We start from the raw sequence: 25,448 nt of genomic DNA, 5'->3' as shown, positions 1-25,448 counted from the left end.
TAACAGCTAATAACAAACACCGAAAAAGTAGCATTATAAAAGATTTATTATGAAAACTTATGTATATAAGAATACAATATTTACCTTTTTTACACAATGTATTGTAGCTGAAAATTAAAAAAAAAAAAAAAAAAAGCCACTAATTTACGTAATGCTTACCAGGAGTAAAATAGACATTTTGAATAATTACTAAAACATGGTTAAACATGCTTGAAATATCTGACAACTGCTATGTAATGAAAATGCAGTTCAGCAGGATCTATAAATATACTATATGACTTAAATTTCAGTCATGAACACATCTTTCATATCTCACCTCAAAATCAAAAGAAAATATATTTGCATAAACTGCAGTCTATTTTCTCATTACCATAAAGGAAGGGGGGAAAATAATGATTAAAACAATAATTTTTTTGTACTGACATTAATTTATGCTTAAAATCTAATGATAAGAATGAGAAAAACAACTCAGAAAGTATAACAGAACATTATAAAAATTTAATTTGGGGTGGAAATGTGCTTCATTTTAATACAGTGTCACAACGCAACAAAGCCTGAAAATAGGCTTGTTTATCTTTACGCAGAATATAATTTCTTATTGTTTACTTTGGTTTTTGAGGGTGAAAATAATCTGAACATGTTTTGTGAGCTTCAACAATTATCATCACACAGATGTTGGCCTGATCAACCGTTATTTCATCCTCTTCAGTCATGCTATTTATCCTTTCTTTTCTCCGCCGACCAAAAACCTAGAAACACAAGGGAAGAGAAGTTACGATGAGATCTTATATACCAAGATATTACCCACAGTCAATCACACAGTGGCAGATAAATTTGATTGTTTTGCTCACCAGATCACATATTTGGAAAAATAAATTCTCGTAAGTGCGTTCGAGCCTTCTAATAATTAGCATAGTTATATAAAAAGATTTTTATTAATTACTTGAGACCTTTATATCTAGCAAACACGCATCTTCTACCTCACGCACACACACCTGTGTGCGGTGCTGTCTGTTCATAGTTTTGCAGAGCGAGATGAGATAATACCCAGCAGCCGTTCCACGTCATTGGCCGAGGTGAGCCACGCCCCTCCGTCGGCGACCAGTATCGTTCCAGTGACGTATGAAGCAGCGCGGCTGGCCAGGAAAAGAACCGCATGTGCAATCTCCGTCTTATTGCCGGCTCTTTGCAACGGGATGCTGCGGAAAGCCCCTGCTGTCTCGGCATGTGAACCACCTGAAAGAAGAAGAGGATAAAATTGAAAGTGATAAAGAAATAGAGACACTCGGCTTTGGCTACACACATAACTGCTCTTACCCAGTCTACGGTATCCCTCTGTGCCAGAGATGGGCCCTGGGGCCACTGTGTTCACCCTCACACCACTGGGGCCCCACTCGACCGCCAAGTGCCTTGTCATGGCATCTACAAACACATACATATGCAGATAATTAGTCATTATTTTATCATTTTTTCAGCCTATAGAACATCTAATATCCTTTAACAGTCAGCATGAACTGTCATGATGCGGTCAAAAAAAATTATTAAAAATATATGCATGTATGAATCAATCATTCACAATAAGACCAGCAACATGAAATAAAATAAACAGATAAATGGGAGCAATTTTGATTTCATTGCATTTTCATGCCGTAATATGGTGTTCTTTTATTTACATTTTTTATCCAAAGTGACTTGGAGCAACATCACCCTTCATACTAGCTTGATTTATTAATCTGCATACTATATTGTCTTTTGCATGTTTTTGTTTTTATTTATTGTGTAACACTGTTACTCTTTTAAATACTATATATTCTAACATTTATAAAAGCAATCATATGACTTTATAAAACAGTCAAACAGACACTTATACCAAAACATCAACCAGAAAGAGCACTGACCATTTGCAGCCTTCGCTGACCCAGCATGCACCTGGAGAGCCTGACCTCTGTACCCCAGTGTGGCCGAAATGTTGACAACGGAGCCGCCATGATCCTGAGAGAGAAAAATAAAGCCACAAACAATGAGACACTGACTATAAATCACTGATCACATGTGAGGAAAAAAAATAAGATTTAATATATTTTGGTAATAAAAATCTATACCTTGAACCATTTTTCATAGACCACTTTACTAGTGTTGAAAGTTCCCATGGTGTCGATCTCCATTACTGTCTTGAAGGCGTTAAATGACAACGATGTAGCAGGGCACAAGAAATTACCTGCAGCATCTGAGAAAGAAAAAAAAATATAAACCACCAAACGTACATAAATAATATATGTATACATGTATAAGTATGTACACTGCCCGCCAAAAGTTTGGAAACGCCCTAGAAAAGTGGGGTTTTGGACAATATTGGCATGAATCCTTTTTAATTTGTGATAATTTTGCACTGATAAGGGATAACACAAACTACGAAAACATATTTATTATATAAACAGTTTATACATAGAAAAAAATTAAATTTTCGATTCATCAAAATATCCAGCATTAGCAGCTATCTGACCTAATCTAATTGGTTCATTGTATTCTAAACTTAATTGGCAATCAATTGTTGAAGCTATTAAAGTATGTGTGTGTGTGTGTGTGTGTGTGTGTGTGTGTGTGTGTGTGTGTGTGTGTATATATATATATATATATATATATATATATATATATATATATATATATATATATATATATATATATATATAAAATTATCCTGAGTACTACATTTAAGGACACAATAATGGATAAATGTAATTTTCCTGGAAAAGGAGAGCTGATGTAAGAGTACTAGTAGACGGCCTAACTACGTACAAAAGTACATGCGCTCGTATATTATGTAATCACATTAGAGACTGATAAAGTGAAACTTGGTCAGAGGTTGTTAGCTGGTTGATATCCATCTCAAGATCTCTTTGGTAATACACTATGTTTGGGGCATTATATAATTTTTTTTAATGTTAAAGCACTGTGTTTAACCTCTGGCAACTTCCAACTTAATCCTTACTGTTAATAAGTATGTCAACACGTCCAAATGTCTTCAGTGTTTCATCCATGGCAGCAGAAATCGTCTCTGGTTGACGCACATCCATTGCTATCGGCAAACATCGCCTGCCTGTAGTGCTGGTTAACTTCTTCGCTGCCTAAAATAAACACACACACACAAAAAGATGCATTTCTCTTTATCAAAGAAAGAGTAATTATTGGAGATTTGTTGAGACAGTACCTCAGAGAGTTTCTCCAGATTTCTGCTGGCAATGACCGTGTCACAACCATGCCTGAATGAATTGTTATAGGAGGAAAAGAAATAAAGTAAAAAATACGACTTTTGCATGAACATCAGAAAACATATTCAGATGAATTTAAAGATGCAGGCTTGAGAAGACTGTTGACTATTGTTACCGAAGGTCACAAAGGTTAAAGATCAATATATAAATGGTAAGTCATGAGTCAAAGTGTCAGATTAAAAGGTTCGGTCATAGACAAAGTGTTGACAGCGAGAAACTACAGTGGGGAAAAAAATCACTGACAACTCACCGCATCAGGACTTCTGCTATTCTGAATCCAATACCTGAACCTCCGCCGGTTATAAAGGCCACCTGATCACTGCAAACACACACATTATGTATTATTATAAAAAGTAAATATTATATATATATATATATATATATATATATATATATATATGTATGTATTATACACACTACCAGTCAAAAGTTTGGAAACATTACTATTTTTAATGTTTTTGAATGAAGTCTCTTATGCTCATTAAGGCTGCATTTATTTAATAATAAATACAGAAAAAACAATAATATTGTGAAATATTATTACAATTTTAAATTATGTTTTTCTATTTTAATATACTTTAAACTGTAATTTATTTCTGTGATGCAAAGCTGAATTTTTAGCATCATTACTCCAGTCTTCAGTGTCACATGATCCTTCAGAAATCATTGTAATATGATGATTTATGATCAATGTTGGAAACAGTTGTGCTGCTTAATATTATTTTATAACCCGTGATACTTTTTCAGGATTCTTTGATGAATAAAAAGTTTAAAAATATCAGAATTTATTTAAAATAGAAATCCTTTGTAACAAAATACACTACCGTTCAAAAGTTTGGGGTCAGTAATTTTTTTCTTTCTTTTTTTTTTTTGAAAGAAATTAATACTTCTATTCAGCACGGATGTGTTAAATTGATAAAAATTGATAGTAAAGATTTATATTGCTAGAAAAGATTTATATTTTGAATAAATGTTGTTCTTTTTAACCTTTTATTCATCAATGAATCCCAAAAAAAGTATCACAGGTTCCAAAAAAATATTAAGCAACACAACAGTTTTCAACATGATAATAATTGAGTATCAAATCATCATATTAGAATGATTTCTGAAGGATCATGTGACACTGAAGACTGGAGTAATGATGCTGAAAATTCAGCTTTGCATCACAGAAATAAATTATATTTTAAAGTATATTAAAATAGAAAACCATAATTTTAAATTGTAATATTTCACAATATTATTGTTTTTTCTGTATTTATTATGAAATAAATGCAGCTTTAATGAGCATAAGAGACTTCGTTCAAAAACATTAAAAATAGTAATGTTTCCAAACTTTTGACTGGTAGTGTGTGTATATATATATATATATATATATATATATATATATAAAATTTACTTTTTATAATAATACTTATATGCACAGATATGTATATGCACAGATAGTCTCTGATCAATGTAGAGACTTCCAATGTAAAAATGAAAACTCAAAGGTGTTTATTGAGCTTACATGAGCAGATTAGGGCTGTAGATGTGTGTGTATGAGCTCATACACTCATCAGTCTCGATGTCCTCTGGTGAATTATTGACCAGCTGAGGTTTCTCTGCCATGATTCTTCTAAATAACCACATAAAGCACCAAAAACCATGTAAAAACTCATCTTTTGTTCATACTGCAAATAACAGCTGAACTACGAAAAATCCACATCTACTAAAAGTCACAACAACGCGTGAAATAAAGTTCAGAGTTACATTACCCAAAATGTGGATCCGTTTGCACATGCGATCAGCTCCCAGGTTATTAATGAAGTTTATGCAACAGTTGTTTTCATTCTGCACGATGGACTTCTGTACCTGGTGAGATGCGTGTGACGTCAAACGAACGTGACAACGTACGGCATTATGGGAAATGTAGGCTAATGTTACTAGCGGCAGCCGTTAGGCCGAGTGTAAAAGTCATGTATTATTTTAACGTTATGACAAAAATTGTTTATATTTGTACACAGTAAATAACCATAAATGCTCTCCTGAACGACAAACATAGGGCACGTTTCTCATAAAAGCACTGATAGCATCAGAATGATTAGCACATTGGTGTACCATGGTATTTACATAAGGCAAAATAATATTAATGTGGTACCATGGACCTTTTATGATACTTTTTTTGTCTGTGAAGTACTAAAAAAACGTTAGACAGAGGGAAGACCAACCTTGTTACATTTTAAAATATGATAAACAACAACAACAACAGGCTATAGGTAAAAACCACAGCAATCATTTTATTTCATGTTAAGTCATGTTGTACATATTTACAGGCTGAGACATTAAAGGATTAGTTCACTTTCAAATTAAAATTTCCTGATAATTTACTCACCCCCATGTCATCCAAGAGTTTGAACTAATTGTTATATACTTGCACTAGCATATTGTCTATGACAATTTAGTTCAAACTTTGACCTGTGGAGGGCAGTAATACTTAGTAAAGTCTACACTGCTGGAATTCAAATAGAGAAGAAGAAGAGAGCTAGTCCAAGACGAGCATTTATGGTTAAAACGTATATAATTTTATTTATTTTTTTAGAAAATGAGCGATGGTTTCTCTAGATAAGACCCTCATTTCTCGTCTGGGATCGTGTAGAATGATTTGAAGCTGCACTGAAACTGCAATTTTGACCTTCAACTGTTTGGGCTCCATTGAAGTCCACTATATGGAGAAAAATCCTGGAATGTTTTCATCAAAAACCTTAATTTCATTTCGACTGAAGAAAGAAAGACATGAACATCTTGGATGACATGGGGGTGAGTAAATTATCAGGAAATTTTAATTTGAAAGTGAACTAATCCTTTATGTCTACTCATTTGAATGGGTGAACATGTATAAATGACAGATTCATACAAACACAGAAAACGGTCATTTTTGATATTTTGTTTAATGATCGGGTCCATCACAGCATCTGGACGACCTGCTTGGCTCTCAGTTTCCTCTTTTCAGCATCTGCTGTATCTGCCTCTTCTCCTTGTCCTTCCCATCGCACAATCGCTTCAGCTTTCTGTAGTGTTGAGTCTCGTGCCGTTCCACGTAGACCGTCGAGATACGATAACAACACCTCAAAATGATCGTCAGACACCTGAGATAGAGAGAAATGCAGATGAAGCAAAAAAAAAAAAAGCAAAAATTAATTCTAGAGAGAGAGGGGTTTCAAACTGAGTGTAAAAAAGTACATTTTTTTGCCACACACAAAAAAAGAATGATACAATCCCTTTAAAACACAAAGGATATTAGTAGAAAAGCATGTGCTTCATGTTTTATTAATGTAAAAAGTGTGTAAAGTGGAATGTTGTAGAGATGATTGTGATGTTTCTTATACCTTCACGCTGTCATACATGTGATGCAGTAACCAGGTTTGACTGTTTTTATTAAACTTCCATTCTTCTCGTTTCTCAGACCAGCTAACAAACATAAAACAAATCAGTTAAAACCATGTTTAACAATCTCTGGTAGAATAAGGAAACATTTACATGTATGAAAATAGTGATGTTTATGTTCTACCATGTGAGGTACTCCAGCGCCTGCTTCTCTTTAACGCTTGACTTGCTCTTCTCCGGTTTTGTGTATTTGCCTTCTTCCTTCAGCTTCTTCTTCTCCTCCTTTTTCAGAATCTTCTTCACCTTCCTCTCCAGCACTCGTTTCTCCTCAGGACTCAGTTCTTCCTCTCCATCGGAGCCATTTCCATCCTCCACTCCAGACGGTTCACACACATCTCCAGAACTCTGAGACAGAAAATCATGTGTTGTTCGAGATTCATTGATTAATAGAACATTATATCTTAACATTATAAATGTCTTTACTGTCACTTTTCATCAATGTAATTTGTCATCGCTGAATATAAGTTAATTTCTTTAAAAAATATAACTTACCAACCCCAAAATTTTTAATTCAATCATGGTAAAGAACAAACAAAAATGCATTTAGGTTTATAGAACTGCTTAATTTCATCAGAAATCCATTTTTCATGCTTAAATTGAAAAACAATTTGGAAATGATTATCAATTAAAATACCATTTACAAAATATTTATTCATAAAGCAGATGCTTTTATCATAAGAGCCAATAATAGTCATGTTTAAGACAGAAGCACCAGTATTATTTTAGTATTATTTATACACTATTATAGTATTTTTTTTATATTTTCAGTTTCATTTTAATTTTAGTTTAATTTTTAGTAATTTTGTTAAGTGCTTTTGTCATTTTTACTAGTTTTTAAAAAAAAAAAAAATTTCTATTTAGCTGTAATTTATTTTTATTTTAGTTTTAGTTTAGTCATTTGGAGTAGCAACACTTGAAGAATTTGCCCATCATCACACACACAAATACACAAGTTCTCCTTCACTATGCAGCCCTATATCTTCAGAGGAGCTAATCGAGCATTTATCTACCATATTGTTTGGGGTAAACAAAGGCGGCCATTGTACATGTCTGTTTGGCATAACCTGGCCCTCCTGTATTTACGTATTTGTACATGAGACAGCAAGAATTCAGCAGGAGAGACGTCTGCTCCTTCGGGAGAAGAACAGAGAAAGAAACTAATAAAAACAAATGTTAGACTTCTACATTTATTTCTTCATGACCTTAAAGGATATATACATGCATACAAGAACAAACCAGAAGGACAGCTTAATAAACATGGATAAAAGACAATAACACAATACATACGGTAAGATGATTATTTTGACAGTTTAATTTCAAACTATCAGCTGTATTACTAGTGAAAATAAACAAAATCTGCATAATTCACATTAGTGAAATTATGCAGGCAAATCCATTGTTTAGTGTAAATAGTGTAGCGATGTATAAAGCGATCAAGTTTCAAACCAAGCAGCTTTTTGTTGGTCAGCACTAAAAATTCATGTGACCGACTTGAAAATGTGCGAAATCTGCATGGGGAAATTTTTCGTCCTCATACGAAACTCCCAATCGAGCATATTCCTATTGGAATAACTGGATTTCGCCAAGCAATGTTTACCGTGACTGCAACTAATATTTTTACTACAACTTTTTGTTTAAAAATTCATTAGTAAATGTAGAAATTAGCATTAACAAATTATTAATAAATTCTGTGGAAGTATCGTTCACTGTCAACTCACCGAGCAACGGTAAATGTGACTGCAACGTAAAGGGATAGTTCAACCAGAAATTAAACTTATCCCATGATTTACTCACTCTCAAGCCATCCTAGGTGTATCTTCTTTCAGACGAACAAAATCGGAGAAAATATCCTGGCTCTTCCAAGCTTTATATTGGGAGTGAATGGGGCTTGCGATTTTAAAGCCCAAAAAAGCACATCCATCCATCATAAAAGTAATCCATACTTCTCCATGGGGTTAATAAAGACCATCTGAAGCAAAGCGCTGGGTATAAACTATAATCACTGTTTTTTGCTCGTTTCAGCCCAACACAGTTATCATTTTAATGTCCTGTGCCACGTTGTTTAAATAGCAAATGCATTTGCGCCCATCTGTTCGCACATGGGCGTGCTTGTCTGAAAATGAGGTGTGTTCAGGTGCATTGTTGGCGTGTTGCTATTTTAAAGGAACTGAAATAGATCGCGCCATTGACCAACTGAAACCTAGGTCAATGTTGCAATATTTTTTTGTTATTTAAAGGGCGCGTTAGTAATATGCACCTATAGGCGCGCATGCGCTGCTTATTACACGCACAGAGGGAAGCGCAGCAGCACACAAACATACCAAATACTAAAAATAAAAGGATTACAATGTAAAAAGATTATTAATGTGTGCATAAAGATAAAAACGCTTTGGTGGAATCCGGCTTGTCCCGTAGATGGTCCAATCCGTTTCCTCACTAGAGAAGTGTTCAGTTTTTCTGCTTTCAAATTCCGCCATGTAAATAGCGAATCCGCCATGGCGCAAGTGCAATTGGCTTTTAAAGGGAATGGGAAATGAGACTCTTTTTGGTTTATTGCACGTTACGCCCAAAACACACCCATTACTCATTAAGAGAATAGGGACAACCCTTCTAGACCATTTTTCGACTTCGGTACTAAGTCGGTACTGAAATTTAAAAAATATGAAGCTTTGAGCGCTGTTCAGTGAATTCATAAACTTGGTATCAAAGTCGGCACTTTTGACAACACTACAATATGTCATGAGTTGGGTCAGGGGTCACTCTTCCGCCTGAACTAGACTAACATATGGCCATTACAGGAAGCCAAGTATAGATTATAAAGTTTTAAATATGGATATTTTTCTTACAAAAACACATTGCTTCGCTTCAGAAGGCCTTTATCAACCCCCTGGAGCCATGTGGACTACTTTTATGATGGATGGATGCACTTTTTTGGGCTTCAAAATCTCAACCCCCCTTCACTACCATTATCAAGCTTGGAAGACTCAGGAAATTTTTTTAATATAACTCTGATTGTGTTTGTCTGAAAGAATATAGTCATATACACCTAGGATGGCTTGAGGGTGAGTAAATCATGGGAAAATTTTCTTTAAATACAAATTTGGAATTTTGGAACATGCATCAAGATTAGTAGTTTAACATCAATTTGCATGTGTCTTTGTGCATTTTAGTACTTGAAAAGGAGAAAAAAAAATGCAGAAAACTCCGGTATATTTCTTCACTATGTGACAATGGAAGTGATAGAGGGGAAGATGATGGAAGATCCCATGACTTTTGACCCCACCATCCATCCAAATCAGTCCACGCTGCCCTGGGTCAACGACACGAACTCCACCTCCCCGGACACCTACGCCATAAATCTTCTCCTCTCCTGCATCTACACCATCCTGCTCTTCCCGCTCGGCCTTGTGGGTAACATCCTGATACTGCTGGTGAACTTCGACCCTCGTCAGCGGATGAGCACCCCTGATCTATACTTCACTAATTTGGCTCTGGCCGACCTGGTGCTGGTGCTGGACTCGCTAATCGAGGTGTTCAATCTGAGCGCGCACTACTACGACGACGCAGTGCTGTGCTCCTGCATGGCCATCTTCCTGCAGGTCAACATGTACAGCAGCGTGTTTTCGCTCACCTGGATGAGTCTGGACCGCTGCCTTGCGCTGACCGGCCTCAGCACGCGTGCGCTACCTAAAAATGTTTCCGTCCAACACCGTTCGCGCGTCGCCCATAGGGCTTGCGCGACCATTTGGGCGGCGGCCACCCTGTGCACGCTGATTCCATTCGCTACTGCGCACGCGTATCACGGCTGGGGGCGTGGCTTCTGTTTTGCTGGTGTGGCTGAAGTGCAATGGCTGGAGGTGACGCTAGGATTCGCCCTGCCTTTTTGCGTGATGGGCGTCTGCTACACCCTGATCGCACGCGTGCTGCTGCGCTCTGAAAGGCTGCAGCGAACCAAAGCCTTGCGCATGATAATTGCGGCTGTGAGTGTGTTTTTTGTGTGCTGGCTTCCGGAGAACGTCTTCATCAGTGTGCATCTTTTGAGAGGCGACACAGAGGCCTCACGGCGACGCGGAAACCACACGTTGTGGCAGCGCTACCCACTGACGGGACACGTGGTGACCTTGGCGGCCTGCGCCAACAGCTGCCTGAACCCGCTCGTCTACAGCCTGCTGGGAAACACCTTCAGACAGAAACTGCAAGTGTTTGTTGCGCACCACGTGCGCTGCCTGCATACACGCATGCAGAACGCAAGCGCGACCCCACCCTGTCCGTGCGTCACTTGCACAAACGTGCACCATTCCTGCTCGCATGAGAATGAGGAGGAGGAAGAGTGTGACCTCAGGAGCGGCGAGGAGGGTCGAGAGTGTGTGTGTGACAGAGTGGGATAAACATAGTCATGTTGTAATGGCACAGGACAAGTGTCCATTGTAAAAAGTCTTTGTAAAATCTTTTTTTGACAGAAAATAATATATTAGGCAAGACTGCCTAAAAATTGATCAAATATGACAGTAAAAACAAAAAGATTTCTATTTCAAATAAATGCTATTCTTTTGATCTTTCTTTACATCAAATAATCCTGAAAAAATTTATCATGGTTTCCACAAAAAAATTAAACAGCAAACTTTTCAATATTAATATAATAATCAGAAATGTTTCTTGAGCAGCATATTAGAATAATTTTTGAAGGATCATGTGACACTGAAGACTGAAAATTCAGCTTTGATCACAGGAATAAATTACATTTTAATAAAATTAAAATATTTTGCAATATTACAGTTTTTACTGTATTTTGATCAAATAAATGCCTTGGTGAGCAGAAGATACTTCTTTTAAAAACAGTTTTTAAAAAAAAATCGTCATTAATGGTAATGTCTACATTTAATGACACATTTTTAAAATTAAACACTGTATCTGTTAACCATGAACAGACAATGAACTGTATTTTTATTAAGTAATATTTGCAAAGGTTAAACAAAACTGTAAAAACATATTGCTCATTTTAATTAATGTATTAATGATGACTAATGAGACCTTATTGTAAGTGTTACCCCATATGGTAATACATAATACTGTGGGAGTTGAGGATCATTTCATAAATAACCACTTTAAACTGTACTCACCTCAGCTGTACTTTTCTCTGCTCTCTCTTTAGCAGCGTGTGTATTTGTTTCTTCTTCCTGTGGCGTCACTGGATCTGATTCAGGAACAGCAGCTTCAGAATCCTGCAAATTCAAAATGTCTATTAAAATAAATATTCACAGCATTCAAATAAAATCATATCTAATATATTAGCTCTCTAACAGCAATTCAAATTAATTACAGTGGACTAGAAAATGTTTATGTATTCTGTTATAATAAAGAGATTCATGCATTTTACAGCACAAGGATTCAGCATCAACTCTCTTGACAGCATTGCCCATCATTCCAAAACTTGGACAAACATAAAATAAAAAATCAAAGTATTTCTCATCACCTTGTGTTTTCTTATCTTCTTCTTCTTCTTCTTCTTTGTGTGATCTTCCTGCTTGTGTATGTCCTCCAGCTGTTCAGTATCCTGCGGTTCCTCTGTAGTATTTTCTACAGGAACACATACCTGAAAACACACAAGACAGATCATTTATATATATATTATTAAACCTATTAAACCTTTGACAAGTTTATAGTTTGGATATAAACACTGATGTCTACGGTAGCGATCAAAATAGAGCAAATCACCTTTTGAAAACATGATGCTACACAAAGATTGTATCAATTTCAACAAGAGACTTAAAATATATATAAATTTGTCACTGAATCATTCAGGAGATTTGTTTAAAAAACACTGTTTCATCACAGTCTTTATGAGTGAGTCATTGAATCATTCACAACACTGTTTCTTCACCGAAACAAGTAGTCTTTATGAGTGAGTCATTGAATAATTCACAACACTGTTTCTTCACCGAAACAAGTAGTCTTTATGAGTGAGTCATTGAATCATTCACAACACTGTTTCTTCACCGAAACAAGTAGTCTTTATGAGTGAGTCATTGAATCATTCACAACACTGTTTCTTCACCGAAACAAGTAGTCTTTATGAGTGAGCCATTGAATCATTCACAACACTGTTTCTTCACCGAAACAAGTAGTCTTTATGAGTGAGTCATTGAATCATTCACAACACTGTTTCTTCACCGAAACAAGTAGTCTTTATGAGTGAGTCATTGAATCATTCACAACACTGTTTCACCGAAACAAGTTTAAAAACCACAACACTTCTAACTAGTCTTTAATATCATTGTTTCACTACCGATTTAAAAACCATTCTAACTAAATATGTTTTAAATAGACTCCAGCAATTCACATTTTGTCTGAAACTCTAGTAAATGATGTGATATTTTGTATAGTTGTCTTTTCAGAATCGTGATCTCTATTTTAAACAAAAACAAAATCGTGATTCTCAATTTATTCAGAATCTTGCAGCTCTAATATACTGTATATACGCAGACTATATGGTGATTTTACCTCAAATAGATTTTAGTTTCTACATTTTGTCTTTCAGATAAACAGTGTATTTTCATATGCAGTACTTTAAAAAAGGAAATACTTTCACTCACTTCAGACTTCTTTTTCTTCTTGTGTATATTCTCTTCTTGATCTCCATTTAAGTGTGTACTTGTTTCAAGCTCCTTTAATTTCCAAAAAACAAATAAATATTGGCATGAGTGTAAAATATTAAATGCAGAGTAAACTTCTTACATTAATTTAAACAATCATATATATATGAGCAAAATAATCATCAGCTACCTCAGCTTTCCTTTTCTTCTTCTTCTTCTTATGTTTGTGTATCTCAGTGTTTTCCTCATGGGTGTTTGTGTCAGCAGATTGAATCATCTGTGTATTCTTCTCTGAAATGTTTTCTGTATGTTCACACACCTGAGAATTACAAACACAAATCAAACATTCACTTATACACATTATGAAACACAATTCATCTTCTGGTCTCTGCTGAAAGCTCAAGATCATTTGATATGGGGATCTATCTATTATTATCTGACATCAGCCAAATCATAAAGTACTATTATTACCACACACCTCATCATCAGCCTCGCTCTTCTTCTTCTTTTTCTTTTTCTTGCCATTCATCTCCTCTTTTCTCTCATCTTGTACACATGTGATTTCATCTACATTGTGTTTGACTTTCTTTTTCTTGAGAGAATCAGATTGAGGTACAAGAGCTTGACTCTTCATCGTGGCAAAAGATCTGAGTGGAAAAGAATAGCATTAGTTTGGATTTGATTAATACATACTGCTGTACAAAAGTGTATAAATTGAGCAAAAGTGACAGACTGTCACTTAAAGGATTAGTTCACTTTCAAATTAAAATTTCCTGATAATTTACTCATCCCCATGTCATCCAAGATGTTCATGTCTTTCTTTCTTCAGTTGAAAAGAAATTAAGGTTTTTGATGAAAACATTCCAGGATTATTCTCCATATAGTGGACTTCAATGGACTCCAAATGGTTGAAGGTCAAAATTACAGTTTCAGTGCAGCTTCAAAACATTTTACACAATCCCAGATGAGGAATAACTGTGCGTTCACACCGCCGCCTGCGAGAGCGTCAACATTCGCCGTGGCCAGCCTGCCAACAACACTGTACTGTTCGTTCAAACAGCCACCGGCGGGAGGGTCAAAGTAAATGACAAGTTGTGGCAACCAATCGGAATCCTCTCAAGCGAGGACCTCTACATTCCGATTGGTTGCCGCCGAACCGCGTCATAGCTCATTACCATAAAGTTGACTTGATTTCAACTCTCCTCGACGCTCTCACCGCCCAAGACGCGCCGCCCCACTCTCACCGGAGCTCGTCACCGGCTCTCATTGGAAATGAATGACGTCCTGTCACTTTGACGCTCTCGCCGCCGGCGGTGTGAACACACAGTAAGGGTCTTATCGAGAAAAACCATCGGCCATTTTCTATTTTTTTTTTTATTTTATACGTTTTAACCATAAATGCTCACCTTGAACTAGCTCTCTTCTTCTTCTCTATTTGAATTCCGGCAGTGTAGACACTGCTAAGTGTATTACTGCCCTCCACAGGTTAAAGTTTGAATTAAATTGCCATATACAATATGATAGTGCAAGTATATAACAATTAGTTCAAACTTTGACCTGTGGAGGGCAGTAATACACTTAGCAGTGTCCACACTGCTGGAATTTTACAATTCTAAGAATCAGAAAATCTGAATATCTAAAATAAAAATAAAATTTTTAGAAAATGGCTGATGGTTTCTCTAGATAAGACCCTTATTTATTGTCTGGGATCGTGCAGAACGCTTTGAAGCTGCACTGAAACTGTAATTTTGACCTTCAACCATTTGGAGGCCATTGAAGTCCACTATAAGGAGAATAATCCTGGAATGTTTTCATCAAAAAACGTAATTTCTTTTCGACTGAAGAAAGAAGGACATGGACATGTTGGATGACATGGGGGTGAGTAAATTATCAGGAAATTTTAAATTGAAAGTGAACTAATCCTTTAAATAATGTCACAAAAGCTTTATATTTAACATAAATGCTGTTCATTTGAACTTACTATTCATCAAAGAATCCTGAAAAAAAAGTATCACAGTTTCCACAAAAATATGAAGCAGCACAACTGTTTCCAACATTGATAATAATAATAAATGTTTCTAGAGCATCAAATCATCATATTAGAATGATTTCTGAAGGATCATGTGACACTGAAGACTGGAGTAATGATGCTGAAAATCACAGGAATTAATTACATTTTAAATTGTAATAATATTTCACATTTTTACTGTATGTTCAAATAAATTCAGCCTTAGATGCGGTTTTTAACTCATTCAAATATAAATGTATACAATGCACTTTAAACCAGCCAGCACACATAAACCAATTTACAAGTTGATCGAGTTAATAATAATTGCGTATTAAGTTTACTCACAAGCCAAACAAAAATATTCCAGTGCTTTCTCAGATTCACGTGTGAACGGGCAGCGCCATGAAAACGGAATCTAGACCACGTTTGATGACGTTGCTGCGGCTATGCAAAATATGCATCTCTGATTGGTTGACACTCGGAACTCTGGGTTATGTAGTTCTTAAATTCTCTGTCACGTAATCTTAGAATACACTTTACACTTTATTAGAATACACTTTAACGATTATATATTTATATTATTACGTACAAACCTAGAATATATTTGAAGTTATCAGACAAATTATTATCTTTAAAACGTCTAAAGATCAAAGCGGAACTACATTTCAGTTAATTGTAGTTTCCTCCCGGGTAGAGTTTACAGTAGCGCACGTTACATGACCTGAGAGTGAAGAAGCCTTTAAGATGTCAAAAGTCTGCTTTCATTTATCGCGACTTTCTTTAGGTCACAATGTTTTTACAAGCCGAAGGACTGTGAATTTAAGGCAAGTGAATGTTTATTCTTGTATATATTATGAAATAACCGTCATTCACCTCAATAGGGTTTGAGTAGCCAATTTGTGATAACCTTTAATAATTAATTGAGACATTTTTGTTGATCATGGAAATGTATTTCTTGAACAGATTTCGTTAAACACTCTTTAATGTCTTAAATTGTCAGCTGACCTTGGCTAGAGTTTCATTCAGTGTTACATCATTTTTTTTTTTTTTTTTTGACAAAAATGTTATGTTGTTAATGATATTTAAGCAGATGTTTAAATGTAATGTGTGTTTATTATAGACCATGTGCCACAAGGATGCTGTCTATAACATCACAGCGTTGTGCACAGTCCAGAAAACCTCCGGATGATGATGATGATGATGATGAAGCAGTATCCAAGCCCATCAAGTTCTCAACCAGCAAAGCCAGTCACCGAACCTGGAATGTGGATCGTTCGCTGGGCAGCAACTACGAGCGTCCCTGGTGGAAAGTTCTACCCATCAGCCTCTTTGGTGTGGGCTTCCTCCTCTGGTGCGCATTCAGGAAAGAGACAGAGTTGGATGAATCTCTGGAGAAAAACCTGTATGAACATTTACCAGGACTGCTGTCTGATGAAGAACAGGAGGAAGTCAAAAACAAACCATCATAGTGGCTTAAGAGACATTTTCCATTTGTGATGTATATTTATCATTTAATGATGCCTTCAGAAGTAAAATGCTTTCTCCAAACGGAGTCGGAAATCAAATTTGTTGAAAAGTCAAACTGACCGTCCAGACACTCTGGTGCAGGGAACTTTATCATCTGTGTTTAGATTTATATTGAAAAGTCAGAGACATTTAAGAATTGTAAGCATAATGGAGAAACTTCTGAATTGTGATGCGACTGCGGATTTACAAATAATATCAGGAAACCCGCGATTGAACACACTGAAAGTTAACATTGAGAACATCTGTATAATAAACTGTATTTAAAATAATTTTAGCAATTGGTTTTTAATTTATATGACATTTAATTTTTAACTAAAACATGACTTTAAACCTATTTAAAAATACTTACAATTGAAATATTACTTTGAAAACATAGTCATGAGGGGCTGTTATTTGCATGGCCAACAATGTAGCATTTTCAGGACCTAGAGAGCATTTTAAAGGGAACCTATTATGCCATTTTCACAAGATGTAATATAAGTCTCTGGTGTCTCCAGAATGTGTCTGTGAAGTTTCAGCTCAAAATCCCCCAAAGATCATTTATTATAGCTTGTCAAATTTGCCCCTATTTGCGTGTGAGCAAAAACACGCCATTTTTGTGTGTCCCTTTAAATGCAAATGAGCTGCTGCTCCTGCCCCCTTTCCAGAAGAGGGCGGAGCTTTAACAGCTCAACAACAACAAAGCTGGAGAATCTCATGCAGCCAAAATGAGGATTGTCAGTAACGGTGTTCAGCCTTACATTGTTCAAACCGGAGTCGACACTGATGGAGAGACTCAGGAAGAAGTTACAACTTTTAGAATGAAACTGGATGTTTCTGAATGGTTAGTGGATAAATTTATGTAGTTGCTGTGGAGTTGATTCAACTCATCGACTAGCATGTGCCGTCATATTAATCTTTTGTGCAAATCCAGCGTTGAATTGATCCTCGTTTAGCATAAAATGACAGCATGTCAACAACACTCTACTACAACAACTCTTCCTCTTCACCCCCTTTGTGTTCTCAGGGGCAAGGTTTCTATCAATTTTAGAAAGAAGCTTGTTGTAGTCCTGATTTCTGTAAAATATATCCCTTTCCATTGAACTATGAAGTGTTGTAACTTTGCAGACAAACATTTATGCTCATACAGCAACATTACACACTAAAGTTGGACCTTTGAGGAGGACATTAGCATCTAGAATTCTTAATGTCTCAAGCCATTACATATATAAAATAAGACTTCATGTGAAACCAAAATTGAAGGCAAAAAATGAGCAGCAACAGAAGATTGAGGTAGTGGAAAGTTTATTTACAACCAAATGGCCACAATAGAAGAGAAACCCAATATAATAACGATAGAAATAAAATGGACACATTCTAATTCATCATGAAGCATGCAGACTAGGCAGAGGTATATGAAAGTCTAAAATACAAACTTTAAAACCCTGAGGAGCTCCCGGAATGTTCTGACACTGCCCCCCCTACTATCAGCTTAAACCACAAGATACCCCGTCCCCTACCGCAACTACCAAAAAAATACAAAAAATAAACTTAAACTACACAGGCATTTATAGTCAAGAGTGTAAGAACCCCAATGCCCCTCCCTCCCAACCCCCCCACACAACAAACCCCTCCCTCATATATTCCTTCACACACAAAAAAAAAAAGTTGAGTAAATGGTAAAGTTTAAGCACGCTCTCCACGGATTCGACGGGCCAACTGGATGTCTTTGGGCATGATGGTGACACGTTTGGCGTGGATGGCGCACAAGTTGGTGTCCTCAAACAGACCCACCAGATATGCTTCGCTTGCCTCCTACAATTCAGAGAGAAATCATTATTAGGGTAGACCAAAAAAATAAATCATGACTGAAGCAGTGGTTCTGGAGGCCAGGGACCACTAGGGGGCATCAAAATGACCATTTTAAAAGACAAAACAAGCATTAACATGAGCTAAAACTACTAAAAATCTAAATATTTCTAAGTACTTGGTTATTTTTATAACAAATATAAATTTGTTATGCCAAGCTCTCAAATATTTTGGGTAGAAACAGTGAGTTGAGGGGGCCATCAAATTTTGTGGACAATGGGGGGGCTCAAAGACAAAAAGGTTTTAGGTAGAGCTATACAAAATCCACAACTAGCAAACACACCTGCAAGGCGCCAATGGCAGCGCTCTGGAAACGCAAGTCGGTCTTGAAATCCTGAGCAATCTCACGAACCAGACGCTGGAACGGAAGTTTGCGGATCAGCAACTCTGTGGACTTCTGGTACCGACGGATCTCACGAAGAGCCACAGTTCCTGGACTGGGAGGGGAAAAAAAAAAAAAAAAAAAAAAAAAAAAAAAAAAGCAGAACAATGCATTTAGTTGCTATGGGACAAAATGCAAAGTACTAAATATTATACAAATATTAAACAATTTTGATTATATATAAATAAAATGCATGCAAATATGAGTTTTTTTTTATATATATAAATAAATGTATATCATACATACACATGTGTTTTATTTTATATATATATATATATATATATATATATATATATATATATATATATACACACACTTACACAATGTAAGTGTATATGCATTTACAGTTAATTTATATTTTACTTTTTTAATACAAGCATACATTCATGCATGTATATACACATGCATACATTGTTGGTTGATTGCTTGTATACATGTGAATGCATATAATTTTACATGCAGGACAATTTTGATTATATATAAATAAAATGCATGTGCATGTGTATATATTTATATATACATACACGTGCATTTTATTTATATAAAAAGCATGTGTATGTGTGTGATCTATATATATACACATGTGCTTTTTCAACAATGTATGCAAGTGTATATACATGCATGAATGTATGCTTATAGTAAAAAAGTAAATTAAAAAAAGTAAAATAAAATTAACTAAATGCATATACACTAATGCACATATATACACACACACACAAGCATATATAAACAGCGTGTGTGTTTCTCACCGGTATCTGTGGGGCTTCTTGACTCCACCTGTAGACGGCGCACTCTTCCTGGCCGCCTTGGTGGCCAGCTGCTTCCTGGGGGCTTTACCACCAGTGGATTTACGGGCAGTCTGTTTGGTACGTGCCATGGCACTCTAATGAAGCAGTCTAAACAGAGACAAGAGCAGATAATAACACATCAGCCGCGGGGAATTCCGCATGCCATGACGTAATCAACAACAAAACTCCAGTTTCAGTCCCGCCCATAATAAAGTCACGCAGTTACGCATTTAATGTTTAGAAAAGGCGAATTAGCAATATCCTGGTTACTAATGTACAACTTGCTGACGCCATTTTAGGTGATCAAAGATAAACATACTTGAAAGTGTGTAATTCTATAAACGTACGGTTTTTATGAATTAATGTAACGTTACATGCGGAGTTAGTTGGATAAATAAGCAAGTAGAAACAAGTGTAGTTGTGGCGAAACAATCAGCTGATCTACTCGCAGTGGGACACTGGGTCACACACACATAACAGAGTCCCATTCAACACACACACACACACACACACTGCCTGAAGGCGAAAACCTTCAACGGTAGTCGGTTTCATTCAACCATTCAGCAACTAGTACTACAAATACGCCATGTCCGCTTCAATTATGACAAAATGGATGATAAATAACCGGCAAAATGAGATTTGGAAGCTCTGATTTATGCAGTAGTGAAGTCCACCATCTCAGGATGAGACACAGACACGTTTCTGCCTTTATGTGTAACATGGCGCCCAAGAACACCAATTACAGCCTTTTCTTTGTCTACACCGACAGTTCAATAACTCCATATGAAAGTGTATAAAGGAAAAAACGACGCGTATGGTTAAATTACGTACTAAAAACAAATAGCTAACGTTTAAAAATAGCGAAAGAACTTCTGAGATAAAGCAGAAGTAAATATGAACTCACGCTCGTTAGCTTAGCTTGTTGCTACCGCGACAAAAAGGATCTAAAAAACCCGCCGTTTGCGAATTCAAACACCGAGAACAGACTGAAAAATGGCCTGCTCTAAAATGTTTTATACATACGATCTTTATATGTTAAATACACGATATAATAGGTATTTGTTAGTTTAAAACCAACCGTTAAAGATACTTACGATTTTCTGTTTCGGTTAATCCGCCAAACCCAAAACAAGGAACGTCGGTCACGCGCAGAGCGAGCGGCCCTACATTTATACAGTGCGCGCGTTAAGCCACGCCCACGCCGTCTCTCATTGGCTGGAGAAGCGAGGGGGGCATAATTTACCCTTCTTTAGTATTTATAATAGTTATAGCGCGGTTTTGATGCAATTGTTAAAGCCGCTCGGTTTCTACAGTTGAATCACTTTGTTTAAACGGTTAACTGCCTTTATGACTGTTTTATTAGCAATCTTTGTGAAACATCGGTGTTAAAAATCTTTCCATTTCAAGTCCTGAATCTGTTTGGTGTCGATTACATAACCGTCGTGTAAGAATAACGGTTCCTTTTAATAATAGCTAATACAAAATATTATTGATACTACATTATTGCAACAATCGTTGCACTGAAAACAATGAAGAAACAAAATACAACTTTTTAGTGCATTATTTGTGTTTTACCATTGCTTACGGAGGGTAAATTATAATACGCTGCAGTAGGAACCTTTAGTGTGGCATATTTGTTATCGGCGGAACCCTTTGATTGGTGCACAGAGATATAGGATGTTCACACATGAGTAGATGAAATTTGTACATTTAAAAATCATACACATAACTGACTCTATCACATTTCTGTTTTATTTTTGATTTTTTCCTAAGTGCTGCACTCTTGACATGTGATCGTTTTTATACAGACTACGCGCGTATTTGGTTTTCAGAAGAATAAAACTCCAGGTATGACAGAGGAATCAACTGGAGCAGGTAAGATTTCCCTACAAACCATTCTAGGTGAATAATATACGTGTAGTTTTGCAGACTTTTTATATTTAATTTAATTATGGATTAGTAACATCCAGATGAATGCTCTCAATTTGTTGATGCTTTCCAGGAACTCCCAGAATGCTGGGAAATGAAAAAAGCACGGATGGTCAGAGTGAAGAGGCAGAAACTGACACAGTTCTGCACCCCAAAACAGCTGCCCAAAACTCTGAGGCTCCCACCAATGCTAAAAAACCCAAGAAGAAGAAGAAGAAAGCAGGTGATGGAAAAGACACTCAGCGGAAAGGGATAAAAAGCACAGCTGAGGAAACATCTAAACAAGAGACCACAGAATTAGTAAGCACATGCATACTTTTACAATTGAGCATGTACACAATAATTTTCAAGTACTGTATAGAAAATATATATAAAATGTACATACCTCGGTTTTGAAGTCACGGTTCGGTACGGTGGGGAGAAAACTAAACATTAAATTGCTTTTAAATTGCTGAACTGTTTTTGTCTTTAAATATATTAAATTATAACTAAAAGTTTCTTAAGGATAAAAAAATGATCTTTGCTAATGCTATAAACTATGTAGGGAGCCCTTACTTGAACAATATGCTACTATAATATTAAAGGTTATAAATTCAAAATTAAATTCAATTGCTTTTTATTTTTAGATAAAATAATCAACACTCAAATAACAAATTGTATGCAAACATGTAAGCTGCACATAAGTCAGTGTTTGCATTAACGTCTAAATGTTTTTACTCCAATTTGTTGTTGAAATATAATCGTTTCTACACAGTGGCTGTCATTTTCATGACAGATTTATATAAACATACATTAAATAATAAAGACATCACTAAAAGGTTAAGTGAAATATAATGATTATATAGGCTAATACAGTGCATATATTAAGTGAAAGAGTTCATTTCTCTAGCGAACTAACAAACTTTGGACACTGAATGGCTTTTCTGAGGTAAATGCTACATGACATACTGTTTACAACAAGCTTTCATTGATGTCTTTCCGCCGTTGAAACACTGATTGAGCGATTACAAGAGATATGACCATTTCAGTAAGTTGTACTGTATCTTTCAACATACCTTCAGATGTTCATTCATGTTTATTCTGTAACTAGTATTAAAGAGGAAGAGATGATCGCCCTGCCGGTTGAACTGAGGCGCCTGTACAGTGATCTGTCACGCTACATCAAAGAGCGTCAAAATGAAATTGTCTGTTTGAATTTCATGATTTTGTGGACAGAATTTGAAGGATGACACTTTGTTTCTTATCGAAAGTAACAAAACGCAGAGCTTATTGCGATTATTGGTGGTTAGGCTATGTTGCAGTGCTTAGGTACACACGTGCACTGCATCAAAGGGCCTGTACCGAAATGGTTCATTTAAAATACGTCTACCGTTACACCCCTATTACATATACTTCATATATACATTATTAATCATTGTGTTTGCATGTATAAGTTGTGGCAAAGACAAATAAATGAGTTGACTCAACAACCGTGTGTTTTAGACTCCTGATGAGCAGCTGAACCGAGAGCTGGACTGGTGCATCGAACAGCTCGAGCTGGGCCTGAGAACTCAAAAATCATCCAGCAAACAAAGTGAGTTTGACAACACAACAATTACAACATCTGTATATATAGTTTACACAAACTCTGGACAAACTGGACTTCTCTCTATACTTATGCTGCATTTACGCCTTGCTGTAATTACTGTAATTTCGACATGACAACATGTGACGTTCTACTCTGAGATGTTCACGTCCTCAGACTGGGAATTATACATTCCTATGGCACCACTATCAACGCCTAAATTAATCTGCAGCAGTCAGGTGGTACAGCAGTCACATGGTCTACAAGGATGTGAACGCTTTTTACAAGTTAAAATCGTGCGGTAATTTTGACATGGCTATATGTCTACGTTTAGGGGAAGAAGCAAGAAGTGCTCTGAAGACTTTACGCAGCTCCAAAGCTCCCTTGGTGAAGAAGAGGCAGGTAATGCGAGCGGTCTCAGGAGACTACAGGAAGAAGATGGAAGAGGAAAAAGCCAGACAGTTCAAACTCATACAATCAGGTAAGGCATCTTTTTGTGTGTGATTTACAACAGGGGTTTTCAATCTTTTACATGCCACAAATGGAGCTCCAAATAGTGTGCAGCAGTCGGGTTCCGGAAGTAAAAACTCCATTCATTTTCTCCTTAAGGAAATAATAAACCTTTAAAGACAGACCTACTTTGAGCTACAAGGTTGTTAATCGATGATATTTGCTTCTACTGAAGCCATTAGCTTGCATTATTTCAGCCTTTTATTCAAAAATAATCGTGTTTAACAGTGGAATTCCTGGTGAAAAACTACATTACCCATGATGCTGTACAGAAAATTACACCAATCAACAATAGCTCTTTAGCTCCGCCCACTTCCATGAAGCACTGCGAATAATGTAATCGAGTCAATCTCACTACACTTTCAAAATACTTTGTATATACTGTATGTATATGCATATTTTGCAATAAACTTAAAATATATTATATTTATACATATAATAAACATTTGTAAATAAGTAGTTTATTTCTCCATTGTTTTCACTTTGATTGTGCTGTTTGCAATGCTTCATGGGATTGTAGTTCTTTCCCTCACTGAAGTTGTTAAATACACTGTCTTGTACTTTTGTCTTTTTGTCTGATTTTCATATCCCCTTTTAGCTTCAAATCAAAGCTGATTGGCTTGTTTCATGACTTATAACTCTTTAAATATGGAAAAAAATGAGTAAGAAAATATTTCCACTAAAAAAGGGGGCAGGCACTGTTGCACTCTATATTTTTGTGTATAGGACCCATATATTTTCATGTATAAAGAAATATTTATTTTAAACCTGGCTCTCACCATTTTTTATTTATTTTAATCATTTTTCAGTTATTTTAAATGTATTTTTAAATTAATTTTATTTATTTATTTATTTATTTTTTTAATTAAATTTTCCACTTTTTCCACTGTTTCTTTCCCTAAACTTATTCACTGACCCCTTGCACTCCTTTGTGGCCCCCTCAAAACCCCTGACGCCTTATATTCTGACAGTATGAAATAAAATTGCTGTCTCTGTCTCCATAGCAATGACCTCTGCCCGGGTCACCACTGTCTCTGAGTGCAAACCAGTGTTCCACCGTCGAGCTGAGAGGAACACACCACCCACAGACAAAACAGATAAATCTCAAGAGACGCACACTCTGCAAGGGCCCCGGGAGACAAATGAACACACACAGACTGATGACGACACAAAACCTTTTGTTTTCACTAAAACACATGAAGAGTTTTGCTTCAACTTCAATTTGTGACTGTACACATTAACATCAACCAGCAGGATCTGTGCCTTAAGTAGACGTGTGGTCAAGTATTACATACTTCTATTGCATAATTTTGCTATACATTCTTTATGCATTTCATTAAGAATACAATATTGTTGATCATATTTCAATAGAAAAAAATGCAATTAAAGAGAATACAACCTATATATATATGTGTGTGTACCTTTTTTCTTTAACAAATACTATTATATTGGTGGCAGCGGTGGACATTATAATATTTGTTATTATTAATTGTTATTTATTTGTTATTAACGATTGTTTATCATAATGTCTATGGTGTTGACGATGTAATGTAAGCGATGCTATGGCAACGTATTTAAAAGACTTACATTAGAAATGTTTATTAATT

General features: G+C 36.0%; 6 protein-coding genes across 10 annotated transcripts; 3 read left to right on the top strand and 3 right to left on the bottom strand.

The window, feature by feature from the left end:
• Positions 1-28: 28 nt before the first annotated feature.
• Positions 29-5,184, bottom strand: decr2 (2,4-dienoyl CoA reductase 2, peroxisomal). Of its 3 annotated transcripts, none has more exons than XM_048175476.1 (10): positions 5,024-5,184; positions 4,777-4,884; positions 3,520-3,588; positions 3,209-3,260; positions 2,990-3,125; positions 2,103-2,227; positions 1,899-1,992; positions 1,318-1,422; positions 981-1,236; positions 29-749 (listed from the first exon to the last, which is right to left on the bottom strand). In XM_048175476.1, the coding sequence occupies exons 2-9, from the start codon at positions 4,875-4,877 to the stop codon at positions 1,016-1,018; spliced, it is 903 nt and encodes a 300-aa protein (XP_048031433.1). In that variant the 5' UTR covers positions 4,878-4,884; positions 5,024-5,184; the 3' UTR covers positions 29-749; positions 981-1,015. The 3 variants fall into 3 exon arrangements, with proteins under 3 accessions (XP_048031433.1, XP_048031432.1, XP_048031431.1); XM_048175475.1 differs by having other exon boundaries at positions 996-1,236; XM_048175474.1 differs by having other exon boundaries at positions 1,048-1,236.
• A 993-nt stretch (positions 5,185-6,177) lies between these two features.
• On the bottom strand, positions 6,178-15,790 carry LOC125258055 (uncharacterized protein C7orf50 homolog). The gene is made up of 9 exons (XM_048174866.1): positions 15,639-15,790; positions 13,764-13,932; positions 13,476-13,604; positions 13,286-13,357; positions 12,166-12,285; positions 11,813-11,914; positions 6,817-7,037; positions 6,635-6,716; positions 6,178-6,394 (listed from the first exon to the last, which is right to left on the bottom strand). Exons 2-9 carry the CDS (start codon positions 13,917-13,919, stop codon positions 6,212-6,214), a joined length of 1,065 nt encoding a protein of 354 aa, XP_048030823.1. The 5' UTR covers positions 13,920-13,932; positions 15,639-15,790; the 3' UTR covers positions 6,178-6,211.
• Positions 9,868-11,312, top strand: LOC125258053 (G-protein coupled estrogen receptor 1-like). The gene has a single exon (XM_048174865.1). The coding sequence runs from the start codon at positions 9,923-9,925 to the stop codon at positions 11,078-11,080; it is 1,158 nt and encodes a 385-aa protein (XP_048030822.1). The 5' UTR covers positions 9,868-9,922; the 3' UTR covers positions 11,081-11,312.
• Positions 15,791-15,951: 161 nt separating the features above from the next.
• On the top strand, positions 15,952-17,089 carry lg22h16orf91 (linkage group 22 C16orf91 homolog). Its single transcript, XM_048174867.1, has 2 exons — positions 15,952-16,117; positions 16,414-17,089. Exons 1-2 carry the CDS (start codon positions 16,038-16,040, stop codon positions 16,760-16,762), a joined length of 429 nt encoding a protein of 142 aa, XP_048030824.1. The 5' UTR covers positions 15,952-16,037; the 3' UTR covers positions 16,763-17,089.
• A 998-nt stretch (positions 17,090-18,087) lies between these two features.
• h3f3d (H3 histone, family 3D) lies at positions 18,088-21,070 on the bottom strand. Its single transcript, XM_048174554.1, has 4 exons — positions 20,933-21,070; positions 19,800-19,946; positions 18,952-19,105; positions 18,088-18,614 (listed from the first exon to the last, which is right to left on the bottom strand). Exons 2-4 carry the CDS (start codon positions 19,925-19,927, stop codon positions 18,486-18,488), a joined length of 411 nt encoding a protein of 136 aa, XP_048030511.1. The 5' UTR covers positions 19,928-19,946; positions 20,933-21,070; the 3' UTR covers positions 18,088-18,485.
• Positions 21,071-21,089: 19 nt separating this feature from the next.
• lg22h8orf33 (linkage group 22 C8orf33 homolog) lies at positions 21,090-25,245 on the top strand. Of its 3 annotated transcripts, none has more exons than XM_048174551.1 (6): positions 21,090-21,282; positions 21,647-21,713; positions 21,841-22,067; positions 23,250-23,340; positions 23,666-23,812; positions 24,846-25,245. In XM_048174551.1, exons 2-6 carry the CDS (start codon positions 21,689-21,691, stop codon positions 25,067-25,069), a joined length of 714 nt encoding a protein of 237 aa, XP_048030508.1. In that variant the 5' UTR covers positions 21,090-21,282; positions 21,647-21,688; the 3' UTR covers positions 25,070-25,245. The 3 variants fall into 3 exon arrangements, with proteins under 3 accessions (XP_048030508.1, XP_048030509.1, XP_048030507.1); XM_048174552.1 differs by lacking the exon at positions 21,090-21,282 and adding an exon at positions 21,450-21,529; XM_048174550.1 differs by lacking the exon at positions 21,090-21,282 and having other exon boundaries at positions 21,474-21,713.
• The last annotated feature ends 203 nt before the right edge of the window (positions 25,246-25,448 follow it).

This window comes from Megalobrama amblycephala, linkage group LG22, assembly GCF_018812025.1.
Source record: "Megalobrama amblycephala isolate DHTTF-2021 linkage group LG22, ASM1881202v1, whole genome shotgun sequence".
NCBI classification, from domain to species: Eukaryota; Metazoa; Chordata; class Actinopteri; order Cypriniformes; family Xenocyprididae; genus Megalobrama; species Megalobrama amblycephala.
The sequence above is the reverse complement of the archived record's forward strand: the minus strand, read 5'-3'. Positions and strand labels throughout refer to the sequence as shown.

Excerpts from the sequence above, each read along its gene's own strand:
- decr2 (XM_048175474.1), bottom strand. The coding sequence starts at position 4,877 with ATGGCAGAGAAACCTCAGCTGGTCAATAATTCACCAGAGGACATCGAG. Across the intron at positions 3,589-4,776 it reads TACAGCCCTAATCTGCTCAT|TGATCAGGTGGCCTTTATAA; the intron begins GTAAGCTCAATA and ends GTGTGTTTGCAG. Across the intron at positions 1,993-2,102 it reads TCTATGAAAAATGGTTCAAG|GATCATGGCGGCTCCGTTGT; the intron begins GTATAGATTTTT and ends TTTCTCTCTCAG.
- LOC125258053 (XM_048174865.1), top strand. The coding sequence starts at position 9,923 with ATGGAAGTGATAGAGGGGAAGATGATGGAAGATCCCATGACTTTTGAC.
- LOC125258055 (XM_048174866.1), bottom strand. The coding sequence starts at position 13,919 with ATGAAGAGTCAAGCTCTTGTACCTCAATCTGATTCTCTCAAGAAAAAG. Across the intron at positions 13,605-13,763 it reads AGAGCGAGGCTGATGATGAG|GTGTGTGAACATACAGAAAA; the intron begins GTGTGTGGTAAT and ends TGTAATTCTCAG. Across the intron at positions 7,038-11,812 it reads CAGAGAAAAGTACAGCTGAG|AGTTCTGGAGATGTGTGTGA; the intron begins GTGAGTACAGTT and ends TTTCTGTCTCAG.
- lg22h16orf91 (XM_048174867.1), top strand. The coding sequence starts at position 16,038 with ATGTCAAAAGTCTGCTTTCATTTATCGCGACTTTCTTTAGGTCACAAT. Across the intron at positions 16,118-16,413 it reads CGAAGGACTGTGAATTTAAG|ACCATGTGCCACAAGGATGC; the intron begins GCAAGTGAATGT and ends TGTTTATTATAG.
- h3f3d (XM_048174554.1), bottom strand. The coding sequence starts at position 19,927 with ATGGCACGTACCAAACAGACTGCCCGTAAATCCACTGGTGGTAAAGCC. Across the intron at positions 19,106-19,799 it reads AAGAAGCCCCACAGATACCG|TCCAGGAACTGTGGCTCTTC; the intron begins GTGAGAAACACA and ends TTCCCCTCCCAG. Across the intron at positions 18,615-18,951 it reads CTGCCATTGGCGCCTTGCAG|GAGGCAAGCGAAGCATATCT; the intron begins GTGTGTTTGCTA and ends TCTGAATTGTAG.
- lg22h8orf33 (XM_048174551.1), top strand. The coding sequence starts at position 21,689 with ATGACAGAGGAATCAACTGGAGCAG. Across the intron at positions 21,714-21,840 it reads AGAGGAATCAACTGGAGCAG|GAACTCCCAGAATGCTGGGA; the intron begins GTAAGATTTCCC and ends GATGCTTTCCAG. Across the intron at positions 23,813-24,845 it reads GTTCAAACTCATACAATCAG|CAATGACCTCTGCCCGGGTC; the intron begins GTAAGGCATCTT and ends CTGTCTCCATAG.